This window comes from Hemicordylus capensis, chromosome 5, assembly GCF_027244095.1.
Source record: "Hemicordylus capensis ecotype Gifberg chromosome 5, rHemCap1.1.pri, whole genome shotgun sequence".
NCBI lineage: Eukaryota > Metazoa > Chordata > Lepidosauria > Squamata > Cordylidae > Hemicordylus > Hemicordylus capensis.
In genome coordinates, this window is record NC_069661.1 from 186,288,594 (window position 1) to 186,305,276 (window position 16,683).

General features: G+C 38.8%; 1 protein-coding gene across 8 annotated transcripts in view; it reads left to right on the forward strand.

Annotated features, from left to right (window-relative positions):
- The window catches only part of MSRB3 (methionine sulfoxide reductase B3), a 105,857-nt gene that overhangs the window by 33,949 nt on the left and 55,225 nt on the right, over nt 1-16,683 (forward strand). For 6 of the 8 annotated variants that reach the window (XR_008309228.1, XM_053258466.1, XM_053258463.1 and 3 more), the window contains 2 exons: nt 11,610-11,718; nt 13,452-13,529. Coding sequence is in view for 7 of the 8 variants with exons in the window: in XM_053258466.1 (XP_053114441.1) it covers nt 11,610-11,718; nt 13,452-13,529 (187 nt within the window). In the remaining variant the exon portion in view is untranslated. Of the gene's footprint in view, nt 1-217; nt 249-1,601; nt 1,648-11,609; nt 11,719-13,451; nt 13,530-16,683 lie in introns of those variants that run through there. The other 2 variants (XM_053258469.1, XM_053258467.1) reach the window with 2 other exon arrangements.

The following is a 16,683-nucleotide window of genomic DNA, read 5'->3' on the forward strand; positions in this document are numbered from 1 at the left end:
TGGATAAGGGTGAACAAACTGAAACTTAATGCAGATAAGACAGAGATCTTATTATGTGAATTCTCCTAGTTGGTTTTTCTTTTTGGCATTTAAAGGCATAAGAGTGATAAGCATAATTTAAAAACAACAACAACACCCTATACAGCAAGTAAAAAAAAAGATTCGAAGAGATAGTTCTTTACATGTTGTGCTCTTAATCAGGTCATCATAGGCATGACGACATCAGAACAAGATGATCCTCGGAAGAGGTGTGCAGAACTGGTTCAAATAAGATCTAGTTAGATTAGAATCAGTCCAGTTCGAGCCCATGGTGCAGTTTGGTCTGTGGTGGTTCAGCCCATAGTGTAGGGGTGAGGGGGAGTGCTGGCAGGGCCGAGGAGCTGCTGCCACTGCACCATCACCACTGGTAAGGTGCCCCCTCGCCCAACACGTGAACCCTTTGTTAAGGAATTCCCTTACTAGATTCCTCTTTACAAGCAAGGCACTTGAATCAGGCCAAACTGGTTTGACCTGTTTTGACAAAACGGACTGAACTGCCAGCTAGTTCTAATGAACCGCTTTGCAGACTGGTGTCTCAGTTCAAATTTGGTTTGAATTTGAAACAAACCTTTTATTTTCACCTGATTTTGGGGTTGCAGTTTTACTGGATTAGGGAGACTTCTATCTCTTTTCACACTGCTGCTTTTATATATACAATTTTATTTTATATCGTGTATTTTTAAACTTGTACATTTGTATGGATATTGGCCAACATCTAGATGAATCCTCTGCCAAGGGACCAGGTTTTTCCACTTTGTGAAGTGGGGTGATTTCCAGCGATCTCTTCCTTCTGTTGCTGCATGTGCCTCCCAAAACTATGCTCCTGAGTGTTGGGTGGCCCTTTGGGAGATAGTTTTGGGAGGCACAGATGGCTGCAGACAGAAAAGATCATCACCCTTTCCACCTCATGCAAAGGAAAAACCTGGCTCATTGGCAGAGGTTTAGGCTGGATGTCTGCCATTGTATATTGTATTTTAGTATTTTTCATATTGTGAGCAGCCTTGTGCCTGTTTTTAATAGGGCATGGTGAGATATTATTAACATAAGAAAAGATGGCGTTCCTTCATTGCAATTTGGGGGATTGTATTTTATGTGTTGCTACTGGTTTTCAGTCCCTGGTATGGAGCAGGACATAAATAGACTTAAATGAATAAATAAATTATTTGTCTGTGGATTCTGGCTGAAAAGGTTTTGGAGGCTATAATAACTTAAATTCTAAAACTAAAAGTTTATAGAATAAGAGAACATTGCCACAGCTGTGGGTTTTAAAAATGAGTCCTCAAGCAGTTTAATGCAATGTTACTATAGTTATGCATGTGTGAGTAGTACAGAGTCTTCCTTTTGCTTTTATGTATACTCTGAAAGACTCATTAGTGCTAGAAAACAGCACAGCCTGAGAATATAAGCCTCCACCATTTGACTTCTTAAAATAAGCAACAGAATGTTATAAAGCCCAAACCTCACTTACAGTTCGGAAACAATATTTATACTTAAGGTTGAGAAGCCAGGATGTAGGAAAATCTTGCTAATTTGGAAGGTGACCTTTAAGTGCACCAAAACCAAATAATTTGTCGGTTATGACACGGGGCACATTCCTGCAAAATTTGGGTGAGTACTCTTGTAGTGATTCTTGAAAGACAAACAAAGAAACCTGGAAAGAAATCTTTATCCCCCTCGAAAATAAGATTTAAGCTAACAAGCAGAGTACAACAGTGGACTTCCAAAGCCTCCCATTAAAATGAAGGCTCTGCAGCAGTTAATGAGCTCACAGCAGAAAACTGGTTTTTAAGAATGTTTAGATCAAAAGTAATTTCTAATCTGTAAAATAAAAGTTTCTTTTCAGTCCCTTACATTCAACAACTAAGCTTTTTAATGTCTGTAGTATTTACTTCAATCACATGTTTTTGATTTTATTCCTTCTGTCTGCAAATACTTAACAAGGTTAGGCAGTAGTGGCCAGCAGTATGTATTCAGTTTTAAATAAAAAGTTGAGATGGAGTAAAAGGGAGAAAAAGAAACATCTTTGCTTAAATTATTTGTAAGCATCTGTTTTTTAAGCTACTTTTTTATGAACACTCCTTAGTAATGACTGAAGGTAAAAAAGCAGAAAAACATCCAATGCTAGGAAATTGCAATTCAATACCATGTAATTTAAACCTGCCGTTTCTTCTCTTGTAGTAAATGATCTACAGATGGATAGCTCTGGTCACTCTGCTTTGCAAACACAATTGGTTTCTTTTATGAGTATATATCTATTACTAACACACTTTTGTTGAATAGTTTATTTCTAATCAAGCAAATCCTTCAGTAATTAGAAAAACTTATTCTGAAGAATATTAATTTTAAGACTCAATGTAAATATAGACAAGCATTTTTGTGTTACAGAAATTCTAGAGATTTGATTCTCTCAAAACACCTGTATGGATTTCTGAATATAATTCATGTATTTTAAACTTCAATTGTACATGGTGCTCAGTTGTACAGCAGCTTTCAAATGATGCTTTGGTCATTATACTTTTCTTTCTATTCTCCTATCTACCAGTCTAAATGTTAAAAATATTTTTTGGCCCATTTGGCTTGGCAGAAGACTGAACAAGCCAGAGAAAGTTTGATTATTAAAGGTTAGAGAAAACGCTTGTAAAAAAGGTGAGTAGCCACCTCCCTCTTTAGCCATGTTCAGTAGTCCTTGGCGAGTGACCATTCAAAGTCAGTAATGTGAAATACAATCTATATATTGGGTGAGAAGTCTCTTTGAGTCCTGTTGGCCATCTTACACTCTCTCTCTCTCTCTCTCTCTCCCCCCCCCCCAAAAAAAAGAAAAGGGGGCAGGCAGTCTTCAAATAACTAAATTATTTTTAAGCATATTTTATTGATTTAAAATATTTATATTCTACCTCAATGAGATTAAGAGCTAAAAACAGTTAAAACCTATGAAAAAATAAAATAGATGTGGTAAATTATAAATAATCCACTGTATTGTGTCCAAAGATTCCTTTCCTTCAAAAGAAGAGAACCCATGGGCATAGCTGTGTTTGTGAAATGTCAGAAGTTGCTGTGAGTAGCTATTAGAGTGCTTACCACTTTTTTTTTTTTTAAAGGATGACTCCTTTCATTCCAAATTGCAGCTGGGGAGGATGGGAGTTGTAGTCCAACAGCAACAACTGGAGACCTTTAGGTTGGCCACCCTGCTCTAGAATGGTATGGCAGGAGAGCACTCATACTCTCAAGAAAAAGTCACAAATTACTGTGGTGGTGAGTGAGTGAAACTGTGCTGCTTGCTATCATTCACACCTCACACAACAGTGCACGTGACAGCTACACATTCCGCAGAACAGTCATAATGGAGATGGATGCACTGCCTGGGATAAAAGTTCAGTTTTTCCAGATAACAGCTATGCAGTGCTAAGAAAATATGAAGACCCTGATGCAGCTTTAGTTACACATAAACAAGGTGATGACTTGCAATTGGTTACACAAGAGTGTGGGTGGGAATGGTCATTTGGTTCAAAGTAATTCAGCCCTGATAGAGGGAAGCTATTCATACTTGTGTGCAAAACTGGGCTGAAGAAGCCCAGCCCAGTTTTGCATGCGTGTGTTTATTGCTGGGATCAAGCCCGATCCTGCTGGCACCGCAGTGGTAAACCCACCTATGGAGCCACCCTTCAAAATGAGGTTGAGCGCACAAACACTCTCCTAACCCCATTTCTTTCATTGTCTGTGGGGCTTCAGGTCAGCTTCGGGGGGAAATCCCCATAATGCACTCACGTGGTGCATTATGGGAGCTCCGGGGGCAGACGGGCAATGAGACTGGCATCAGGAGCTACCGGCAGGAGCCAGTAATTGTTTAGGCAGACGATGTGCCAGCCCAAAGGGAAGTACTGGATTGTCAGCGGGGAGGTAAGCTTTTAAAGGCTTCCTCCCCCTAGCCCTCTTGCCCTTTCTCTCTGCTCAGGAGAACGGGCTCATTGTGTGCTCACTCAGATGTGCATCTAGCTTGTATTTGGTATATGCCCATGGTTTCCAGTCCTGAAACCAAAAGGCGTGCATAAACCTATTTATACCTGTAGATCTCCTTAGCTGATCATGGCAGTTATGTCTGCTACAGTAGCTCAATTTTATGCACAGATGTCTGGACTACATTCAAGAAATATGAAAAATCTGTTCGCAGTAAAAGATGATAATCTGGAAAGTCCCCAAAATAAATGCATAAATCTTCTTTTTCTATTTGTTTATCCTAGCTGAAATGTCATTCTAGATTAAGCATCCTTGCATTGACTTTTTGTTGCTGGGTATTTGTCATTGGTGTTTAACCATTGCTGATCAGGGTGTACTCAGGTTTTCTATTTTGTTATTATTTTTGTTTATAATTTTGTGCACTTGAAATCTGAGTTGGTTTAGTAATATAGTAAAAGTAGGAGGCTATACTATGTTGGTCCATTATAACATTATATAATAGTCCACTTATGTAATGGACAATGTTGGTCCATTATAACAAAATTCACAGATCAGTAAAACGGTATACTTTTATTGAGATCATCTTAAATGCCTCTGCTTTTAAATATCATCTTTGACATCAGGGTGGATACTTTTTAAAAATGATTTTTAAAAATTTAAATTGGGGTGTTTTTTTTTTAAATTATCTTTTAAAAATATGGTTAAAATTAGATCTAATCACAAACAAGCTATATCAACATTCACAGTTGCCCAGAAATGAATTAAGGACTCTGTCACACAAATTGAGTTAACTGCAAATAAAACATAGGGATTCATTTCAGTTGCATCTTGTCAAAATGGTTCTAGACTGCCAAGTAACTACCAGCTCTTGCTTCTAGAAAAGGCTGGGCTTTTAGTCTCTGGCTGGGATCCTGACTAACAAAGCACTGGTCCAATGGAAGAAGAACTGGTGTTGTATCAGTGCTTCTGAAAGGTTTCAGACTAACACATCACTGGTGCTAGAGTGTGTGTGTGTGTGTTTGTGTGTGAATTTAAACAACCTCTCCTTCCCACCGAAACCCTTCGTCTCACCCAAAAATCTGTCCCTGAGGGTTGCATGACCTTCAAGGTCATAGGAACATAGAAGCTGCCTTGTACTGAGTCAGACCATTGGCCCATCTAGCTCAGTATTGTCTGTACTGACAAGCAGAAGCTTCCCAAGGTGGAGTTCCCAGCCCTACCTGGAGATGCCAGGGATTGAACCTGGGACCTTTTGCATGTAAGCAAATGCTCCACCACTGAGCTATGACCCTATTCCCTAAGGGGAAAAATCTTACAGCGGAGTACTCACATGTCGCCTATAGCAAAGAGGACAGTTTTTGCACAACTGCAAGATTGGCTCTCCATTCCAAAACGTTCACCCTGCAGCAGACTGGACACTCGCTGCATGAGGAGCAGCTCTGGGTACCCTACTCCAGCATCTGGCACACAGTGGACAAAAGCTGACTTTCAGTAGATCACAATGAGGGAGCTGCACTGCTACGTAGGAAACCCTGACCAGGATCAGGTTGTCTGAATGATTTAGCATCAGATTTTCCGCAAACATGCGGTGTGCTACAGGCAAGAGGCAGACCTCTTCCAGCCATGCTCTGCATCCAAGATAGATGACTTTCCTTGTCAAGCTAGGTGGCCCAGATATCTGAGGCCAACTGAGGCTCCACAGTGCTGTGGTATTGTTATGTTTAGGAGGGATTCTGACTTGGAGACATTCAGTCATAATTCCACAGATGGTAGCTTGGCCCCATTGGCTCCTCAGCAAAGCATGTACACCGAATATCTGAACCTGTGGTTCCTTTTGTACTGAGCAGGATTACTAGGATAATCCTAGTAGGGTAAAACTAACCTGTCTCATGACTGTCTAAGCCCAGCTCACGTTCCCTATTAGTGAGTGAATAAACCAACACCTGGTGAAATCTGTCTCACAATAATAGGAAGAACTGACACCAAAAGATCAAAGTGATGTTGCTATGATGCTTGGGCACCACAAGGCAGTTATCCCTGTAGTAACTTTTCTGATACCCCGCCCCCCCACTTTTTTTTGTGAGGTCACAGGTGCCATCAAATTTTTAAAAGGGGATTTCCCCCCTCTCTAACCCCCTCCTGCTATGGGGGTGGCAGGCAGCAAGCGTCTGACACTGCTGCTACCTGGGATATCCTGAGTAAAATCAATTCAGTGAGGACAGCTGGTCTTGTGGTAGCAAGCATGACTTATCTCCTTAGCTAAACAGGGTCTGCCCAGGTTGTTTTTGTTGCTGTTGTTGTTATAATACATTTATATACTGCCCAAAATGCAGGTCTCTAGGCGATTTACAACAAAATAAAAAAACAAGTAAAGTTTTTTTACTTGTTTTACAGAAGTGCAAGATACGTAACTGTGGTTGTCCTGTAGAGGGGAAGAAAGTTAAAGAAGGGCATTTGAGTCAGTACCTGCCTGATTTCATATGGCACTCATAAAAGAAAGCTCCCCGGAGACCTCATCTGAACTGCTACTTTCTTCCCCGTGTACTCAGCACAATGTAAATGGTTGTTTTAAATCTTTTTTTCCTTGTCTTTGTACCAGTTCCTGTCTGTAACGCCTCACTCCCTTTCTTCCATCTCCCTCTGCAAGGTGCTTTTCCAAGTCTTGCACAGTGATTCCAACTTTCCTTGAAAGGGCAGCAGGGGGAGAGAGAGAGGCATGCGCTACTGGATTCAGCAGTTCATACTTTAAAAGCCTTTTTACAGCAACTGATTATTAATGTTTGGAAAGCTATTTAGGTTACAATCCTTCCTAAGTACACTTCTTTGGGAGTAAACCTCACTGAACTCAGTGGTGCTTACTTCTGAGTAAATATGCCTAGACCTGTACTGTACAAGCATTTGCAGAAACATCTCTGAAGATCTCTTGGAAACTCAGATGAACAGGCAGCCAATGCAGAGGAAACCCCAAAGTTGGAATGAGAAGAGGCTAACTTCAGGCTTTTCTCCCTTCCTAAGAACAGAATCAGGACCCAATGCACCCTTCTGCTTCTTTCTCCACCTACAAAACTTAATATCAGCTCAGACTCTGAGAATACTTGCCCTTTGTACTTGCTTTCAATGGCAATAAGGTTCATGTTTTATCTGAAGCAATTATTTTTAAATTTCTTATGTGTATTTACCTCTTTAAAACCAGGATAGGTTTTTTCTTACACTATGCTTGTTCCAAGTTTTAACTAATTCCTTAGCTGCTTTTTTCGTATTGATTTTAGGGATGTGCAGAACGATTTGAGCTCGAAACAGGCCATTTCAAGTGTTTCATGCTTGAAACAGAATGCCCTTCCAATGAAGGGCCTGTTTCAAGCTTGGAACAGAAAGACTTGTTGAAGTTGACTTGTATGATAACGAGCCAATCAAGAAGCAAGGAAATCGGAAACCAATACCAAAACTAGTCAGCAAGGGGAAAACATGCCTTCAAAATGGTGCTTAGAACTCTCAAAAGGTTCTGAGCTTTTTCTGGCAGAACAACCAGCTTGACCAATTGTTCCGATGGAATGCTCTGGGAATTTGCATTGCGTTCCAAGCTAAGAACGGAATGCAAATCCCTTTCTGTGCACATCCCTAGTATTGAATGGTAACCCACTTTCCCTTATAACAGAAGGGTATTCCAGCATTTTTCTCCATTTATTTTGTATGTGTTTAGCCTTCAGAATATCCGTCAAATTTAAAGTATTTTCACCTTTTTAAAAAAATGGTAGGCAGATCTGATAATGCCAGTACCTGACATCTGTTGACTACTACTGTTTCCACTTCTCTAAAGATGCTTGTTATTTGGTTACTCATTGAAGGATTCTAAAACTGCCCCTATAAAATGTCTCTTAGGAGCCTTTTTCATATTTTGATGGAATTGTATAAAGGATATCTATTTCAAGTGAACCAACAAAATCTGAACAATCTAATCAATCAAAGTTTATTATGGTCATTGACCAGTAAGCTAGCACAGTAACACAATAACTTACATTTGAACAATCATAGAATGAGAGCTTCTTAAATAAATTCTTTGCTTATCTTGTATGTAACTATACAGAATGATACCAAGCATTTACACAAGAAAAGTAGGAGGTTCTTTTTCATGTTATACTCTTATTTTAATATTTGTTCTTGCCCTAATCTTTATATGCTCATTCAATCATTTCCCTTTTGTCTTTAACTAATTCTCTCATAGGTTTTGACCTATTGTGGTTATGTCTAATTGCAATTTCAAACTTTTCTTCTGACGTTGTGCTTATTATTCACTTCTGTAATGCTAAACTTATTTACAATATTTTATTGTATGGCAATAATTTTTCCTTTGATATTTTGTTTGAGTCCAGCTGAGCTCAGCTGCAAATACTGTACTTTCATCCACTGTTATTGATTCTTACTGATCCAACTTAATACATCCATTTCTTACAGCCCTTGTCTCCATGATTTTTATCAGTACTGTGGACTGGGTTGCTTTATTTTGCTTATTTATATTAATATCTCTGGATGCTGCTAATAAGGAACACTATTGGAACTTTTGGTCATCCATTAAATGTTCAGCAAAGTGTGATTTGATTTTAAAATACAAGTCGACTTTGAACAAATTCCTTGACAACAAACATTTAAAAAGCATGGGCGGAGTGAAGGTAATAATCTATCATTGATTGATTGAGTGCCGTCAAGTTGGTCGACCCTTAGCGACCACATAGATAAATTCTCCCCAGGATGATCTGTCTTTAACTTGGCCTTTAAGGTCTTTCATTCATTGCTGTTGCAATTGAGTCCATCCACCTTGCTGCTGGTCATCCTCTTCTTCTCTTTCCTTCAACTTTTCCCAGCATTATGGACTTCTCAAGGGAGCTGGGTCTTCACATAATGTGTCTGAAGTATGATAGTTTGAGCCTGGTCATTTGTGCCTTGAGTGAAAATTCTGGATTGATTTGTTCTATGTTCCATTTGTTTGTTTTCTTGGCTGTGCATGATATCCTCAAAAGTCTTCTCTAGCAACAAAGTTCAAAAGCATCAATACTTTTTCTATCTTGCTTCTTCAAAGTCCAGCTTTCGCATCCATAGAGTGTCATGGGGAAAACCATGTTCCGAACGATTCTAATCTTTGTAGGTATAGACATGTCACAGCATCTAAATATCCTTTCCAAGGCCTTCATTGCAACCCTACCAAGTACTAGTCTGCAGTGTATTTCTTGACTGCTGGATCCTTTACTGTTGATGGTCGACCCTAAAAGGCAGAAGCTATCCACCACTTCAATGTCTTCATTATCAATTCTAAGGAAATAAGGAAAAAGTATACAGCCTTGTCTTACTCTTTTACCTATCTGGAACCAGTCTGTTCTCATGAGAAACCTATCATTGATAGCATCTCCCAATTAAAATACCAATGGATTTTTATGAATACTCAAAATACTTAGTAAAAAGTATATTTTTGTAAAACAAAAGATGACAATGATACAGGCTGGCATCAAGAGCAAGGATGTGGTGGGAACAGTGTCTTTGTAATTGAAGGCTTCTCTACTGCCACTGTGCCTGTGCTCATGTGGGGAGCTATTTTGGATGTTCATTTCTACCTCTGGAAGAGTCCTGTGCCCTCCAAAATGATGTCCCTGAGATAAGATCAGATCAGATCAAAGTTTATTTCATTCATAGACCAGCATATAATCAACAATTTACAGTACCTTTCGAATGAGCAATGAAAACTTTATGAAATCTACAAACAATAAAACAGAACTTGGCTACATTTACCAAAATCGTTTAATTAGGCAACCAAAACTCCATCAGTGTGGCCAGGAGAATTAATTAACAAGGGGAAAATAAACTTAGAGCGACTATCCCTATGCAAAGCACAATAAAGGCTTACATGGGCAGTAGTCTCAATATTGCCTGAACCACAAGGACAGAGGCGACCTGCATAAAGTAGCCTCTTATACTTTCCCTCTATAACCACGGTAGGCAGTACATTGAACTGTGCGAGAGTCAAAAGTCCCTGAGGGCACTGCTGAAGGCAGAGAAGATTGTTCTTCCCCACACACACATTGGCACAACAGCATATTAAACTGCTTGTGCAACACTGTTTGTTGTGCAGTGCATTGATGATACTAGCAGAATGAAAAGTAAACTGCTTGTGCAACACTGTTTCTTATCCAGTGCATTGATGATACTAGCAGAATCTCTTTCAAGCAGCAGATGATATTTTCTAATACCATGTACAGAGCAAACAATCTAAAGCTGTGTTCATGTTTTTAATATTTCAGGCTGTTGTATTAATTATAAGAGCAAGATCAGTCCATCCCTTCTAGTGACCAGTAATATTTTCTAATATTGTATGTTAATAATTTGGATAATAACAAGGCAGAATAAATAATCAATTATAGCATGTTCAATATTTCATGTTTGAAAATGATTTTTATAATAAATAAATTGATGGAGATTTTTCTGTCTCTAACAGTAGCATGTAATACCTTAAAATGATGTTCCCCTAGATCTGCAATACCAAATTACAGTCTCCAACTAAAGTACTTTGTGCTTGGTGCTTTACACTGAGTACATGGGTGATAGAAGCAAGATTTCTTTAACACAGCTTTGTTTTTTGTTTTAGGAAACATTTGCATCCCCCCCCCATGTTTTGTAGAATGATCTCAGCTTCCCAAGGCAAAATGAAAAGCCGCTAATTAAGACCACAAATTCAGACTAAAGTGCATTGTGGTCCCAGTAGATTTTAATAGAGTAGATTTTAATAGATTTAATCCTAGTAGATGTTAATGTTGACAAAAGAATAATAGAATTTTAGAGTGGGAAGGAACCTTGGTGGAAGAACCAACCTCCTGCTCAGGGAAGGGAACTACTACAGCATCTCTGACAGATGGCTGTCCAGCCTCTGTCTGAAAATCCCCAGTGAAGGAAAGCCCACCACAACGTGGGTGTAAACCAACCAACTCCTTGTTGTTCTCCATCAGAGGGGGCGGGATTAAAAAAATTATCTCTGGAACAGCAACACTGCAGTCTTCAGTGGTGTCTGACACTCCTGGCAGCTGGGGTGTTCTACTTTCAGTGCTTCCCTGGAGGAAAGACTATACAAGTTAGAGTAAAGAATGAATGCTTGCTCCAAAATTAACAATTGCCAGATTTTTCAGTTATAATATATTCAACAGTTACTCTGATCTGTGATTATAAATCATATGCCCATTACCTTCTATCTGTGATACAGATGTCTTGTAAATATTAAGGCTGCATTCCTAAGCATATTTAATGGGAAATAGTGATTAGTCATGTTTAGAGTCAGGATTTTACCTTCTTGTGAATGTTTGAATGTTGAATCTTGGAAATGGTTGTGATTTTTCTGCAAAGAGGGGGCTTTGGCTGTATCACATGATCACTATTCCAGCAGAATCACCTGTGTTGTGAATATCGGACTTCTTAAAGTTGAATTTGAAGAAGCAACAAGCTGAGCCACTCTAATACATTAGATCTGATCTCATCATTGGAAAATTGAATGCAAAAGCTACGCTTTGCCTGGCAGTCTAAGCAGTTATTCCGGATTTCAACTAAAAGCTTTCCTTCTCCTGTATCCTCTCCCTTTACAGGTTCATGTAGAGATAAAAAGAACTGTAAGGTGATCTTTTCTCAGCAGGAACTGAGGAAGCGATTGACACCTTTGCAGTACCATGTTACTCAGGAGAAAGGGACAGAAAGGTAAGGCAAAATAAGAGATCCTACTCTGTGCTGCTGTTTTTTCTCTTCCTGGACCAACAGTTTCAAGGAGTTCTTCACTTTTAAAAATTAATTCTTACAAATTAACACCACTGAACAGACAGGAATTTGCAGTGTGGAAGGCAAGGTCATGGACTTTATAAATATAAAATGAATGCTATTCAGTCTTAAAAGTGCTCCCAGTTAGTGTTTCGGGTCTGTTTTCAGTTTAGAAGTAATGTCAGTTAAGGAACTTTTTATTTTTGTCATTTTGGTTGTGTGTGTTTGTGTGTTGGGATTTTTGCAGAGTGGGGAGAAGACACCACAATATGCAGAACCATAAGGGAAATGACATTTTAAAGGTGGTCATTGTACGTATAGACACTTTGGTCAAAATAAAGAAGGTAGGTAGCATAATTTAGTTCCTTTCTATTTCACTCCAGGCTTTTTTATTTTTTAAGCACATGTGGAGAAAATATTTATTGGCTCATTTTGTGCCTGGAATGTTAAATATTTTCAATAACTGCCCTCACATGGCTTTAGTCCTTGAAAGAAGCCCTAAATCCTGGAAGGCGGGGGAAGAAGGGGAGGCAATAGGAGCTCACTCCCAAGGCACTTCTTCTAGTGAGTGTAATTTCTCTCAGCTGATTCTAGCATGAAGACCTTCTGTCTGGGTCTCATCATTTTGGTACCTTGTTCCAACTATCTAGGTTGGAACTATCTCACCAGGCCTTAGCTGGCTGCTGATCCAACGATGCAACTTTGCTTAAGTTCTAGACCCCAAAAGACACTTTAACAGATGTGGAGTCCTAGGTAATCTGCAACACACTTCCTGTCAGAGTATAGCATTTATTGGACTTTACTGATTGGGGCTCACTGGCACTAAATTGTTTGTACCCCTACACAAAACTGGTGGTGGACTACTTCTGTCAGTTGCGGAGGCCTTCCAGACAAGTCATTTACTGTTGTGTACGAGATTAGCAAAATGATTTAGTACACACAAACAACCAGAGATTAGGTCATTTTTTAAAAAATCCTGTTTATAAAAAATTGGACCCCATAAAAAGGGTGAAAGGATAATAAAAACAAGCTGCAGAGCACATAGACTTTTTGTTGGAGTAGCACAGCTGATTTGTATTAGATGAATGACCTCCTAGCCTTTAAGATTGTTAACTTAGAAAAATATTCCCTTAAAACAGTAATATTCCTTTTCAAATAAAAATATAGAACTCACACAGCTTGAAATCATGGGCCAGTTATTTCATTTTCAGTTTGACTCTTTTGGTACTCAAACATACTTGTATGTCCCGCCTTGTGCTAAAAAACAAACACTGTTTTCCACAGGAATCTCGCATGCATGCCTGATGTGGCATTTGGTGTAAGAGCTCACCGCTGACACATATGATCTGAAAAAAGTGAAGTTATTGTCACATTTTTTAAAGTGAAAATTTAATGTTGTGTGTTGCAAGTTAAACTGAAAACTTCTAGTAATTTATAAGTGACTTTTATTGTTTGCCAACTGAACAAAAACTTTTCTTATGCATATGACTGTTTAGATTTTAATAAACATGTTTTTATTTGGTTATTTCTTTAAAAAACAATAACACATACATTATCAAATGTTAATGAATGTAGAAAATATGTTGTTAGAACTAGTCAGATCAATTCAGTGTTAACAGAATCTTGGTTTCCTAATTGTTAAAATACTGATTTATTGTTTGATTTCCCCCTGCTAGTGCCTTTGAGGGAGAATATACACATCACAAAGCTCATGGAATATACACATGTGTTGTTTGTGGAACTCCTTTATTCAAGTGAGTAGGTTATAAATAGTTTTTAAAGGAATGATGACTTTTTACTTGAGTGTTGCCCTCTAGGCATTTGTGCACAGTGAAAGGGAGGAGAGAGAGGTCAATGCCTTCCCCTTTCTTATCCACCCCTGCACAGCTCCAAGATGGTCTTTTCTGTGCATACATGTCTGCTTCCAAGGCCAAAATAGACGTGACACAGGGGACAAATGGAGTAGATGTTTCTAGATGACTAATCTTTTTAAACTTCATTGCAGCCACATGGGCCTCTAAATTCAGTCAGAGGAGTGCACAATTGTTTCTCCTGGGGCTAGATTCCTGGTCAAAATTGTCCCCCAAGGGGCTTGGAAAAACAGATATGCCAATTTTTACACATAGCCTTAATCTTATCTACTTGTTTTTTTAAAAGTCTTCAAACGGCATCTTTTCCTTCCACCTTGTGCTTTGTTTGCAATATGTAGTGCTGTACAATATTTCAAATGAGGTCTTCCTATCTGGGCTGCCACATCAAGATACTGCTTGGCATCTTCCTCATTGGTCTTTCTTGCATCCCTGCTTGTATTCTGTTTTACTTGCTAGGTAGTTGAGGTGGTCCTGCCTGTTTCTCTTTTTTGCTCTCCTCCTTTTTAAGGAGCCATTTGTGTAGCCGGTCTGACTCGGACTGTGACTTCAAGCCCCTTTTTCATTGTGCATCCGGCACTGCATCCAGAGCCCAGAACTTCAATTTAAACCTTAGCTGAGGGTGAACAGCTAAGTTAATCGAAAGCTAATTCAGATGTTCTATTTCCTTTGGGATACTTATTTGTATCAGAATCACTTCTGACATGTTTTGAATAATGTGCTCTTTTTAAACTTCCACCAGGGGCGTAACTATAATAGGGCAAGGGGAGACAGTTGTCTGGGGGCCCAGTGCCTTGGGGCCCCCCAGAGGCAAGTCACATGACTGATTCCCCCAGCTGCGCACCCTTCAGTTGTATTCATCCTCCGAAATTGATGTGAGTGTTGAGACCTGGAGCTACCAGAACAGCATGTCTTTCTCTAGTACCATGAAATGACTTGCAGCGTCCACAGTTTATGATGATGTTCTATTGTGGCACAATAATTTTAAAAATAATTTAGGATGATGTTCTATTGTGGCACATAGGAGATAGATAGATAGATAGATAGGGTTTTTTTTGTTACCACTATTCAGCCTTTCTAGAAATTTAAGATTTCTTTACTTCATGAGCTGAGCTTCAGTGGGGTGGGGGCCCATTTAAAAATCTTGTCTCTGGGCCCACTCCAATCTTGCTATGCCCCTGATTCCCACCCCCACTACTGATAATAGATGAATCCCAAATTCAGTAGCCGTTATCAGATTTAATATTTGTGAATGCTATCTCAAGAGACCTGGAATATATTAGGAGGTACATTATACTAACAAGTAAGTGCTAGCTCCGAGTTGGAGCTGATATTTAGGCACTTGCTTGGTTTGATGATGATGATGATGATGATGATTGATTTATAATATTTATTATAAACCTCTTTTAGCAACAGCAAAGAAGTTAACATAGCAACGTAATGAAAAATGTTTATCTATCCCAAACGTCTTGATATTTATTTTTCAAAAGAAAATTTATATAATTTTGAGAGCTTTGGGAAAGGGCATTATTTCCCTTAGAAGTCTATAAAACTGCCCAGACAAGCACTCTGGATGAGGCTCCCTGCATTCCTCAAAGTGTTTGAATGATCCTAGACAGGGTCTTCATTTTCTAGCTTACCAGAAAGTTCTTTGGATGGCTGAAAGTAGACTGTCCTTAAGGAATTCATAAAGCTGTTTGGTAAAGTGTCTCTAGAGAGGGACCTGAGCAGTTGTGGTTTATGTTGCTTATAATATATTTGTGTATACTGTATTATTTTGTCCCCATATATCTAAAGTCTGTAGTTAACCTGTTGGACTGCTTCTGGGTAATTGGATTGTAAAGTAAAGTTTATCTACCACCCTTCTGACAAAAACAAAACAAAACAAACTTTAAATCTGTGACTTGGATTCAAAGAGTTTCTCTGGGCATGAAGAGTGGGGTGTCACTTTTTTTTTTTTTTTGCAAATTTCCATGCCATGTTTGATAGTCCTCACAGTTTCAAAGTATGTTTCCTATATGGCATGGAGAATTGCTGTTTTAGAAACACAAAGTCCCAATGGAGATGTAGAATGAGCTGCACAGCATTTTGAATCCTAGCACAAGAATTTTATTCTTAATACTAAAATAGTAGACTGCATGCAAGTAAAGAAAAATGGGCACAAAAACATAGATATTTTGGTCCATAAATACTAGCTTGTTTGGCATTCCTTAAATTCAAACTGGGTTCTGCTTGCTCACAGTTATTTGTGTCCTAAATGGAAGCAGTGAAATTGGAATTCTTGATATGGGTCATCTTAAGCAGGATAATTCAAGGACTACACAAAATTCCAGATGTACCCAGTGCAAACAAGATCTGCATTACATTTGCATCAAATCAGGACTTATGCCTAGCAAAGCAGCTGTGTAGATACAACTCCTAGGAGATGTGCCATCATTAGAGTTGTACGCTGTAAGCAAAAACTTTGAGCATTTGAAGAACAGAGAGTAAAGGATGGCAGAAACAATATTGATTCAGAGTTCTGCCAGCCATTACTATAATAAATGAAAAATAAAAATGGCAACTCAGCATTCAAAGGCTGATATCTGGACTAACGGAGTTCTGATGCAGCAAATTCACAGCACAAGATGCAGGGAGGGGTGGTTTTAGTCCCTTTTCTCCTGAAGCCCACTATGTCCCCTACAATATGTCTTTGAGGAACGCACAGCCCTCAGACATATTTTCATGAGTCAAAGTGGGCTTCAGAAAGAAGAGATTGATGAAAATCACCTATTCCTATAGTACTTGCTGCACATTTGCTACACCAGTGCTTCATTAGTCTAGATGTTGGTGAAACTATATTGCCTCAACAGTCAAACTTATCAATACATCTTCTGAAAAATTAGAAGAAATATCATTATGTAATATTCATATAACATGATTTGGCTTCATTTCTCCCCTAAAACCATTGTTTCTGTTCCTGCTGGGTGTCAAACTGGCATTCATTAATATTTTTTCTTTGCATCATTGCTATCTGTGAATATATAATTGTGACCTGTGA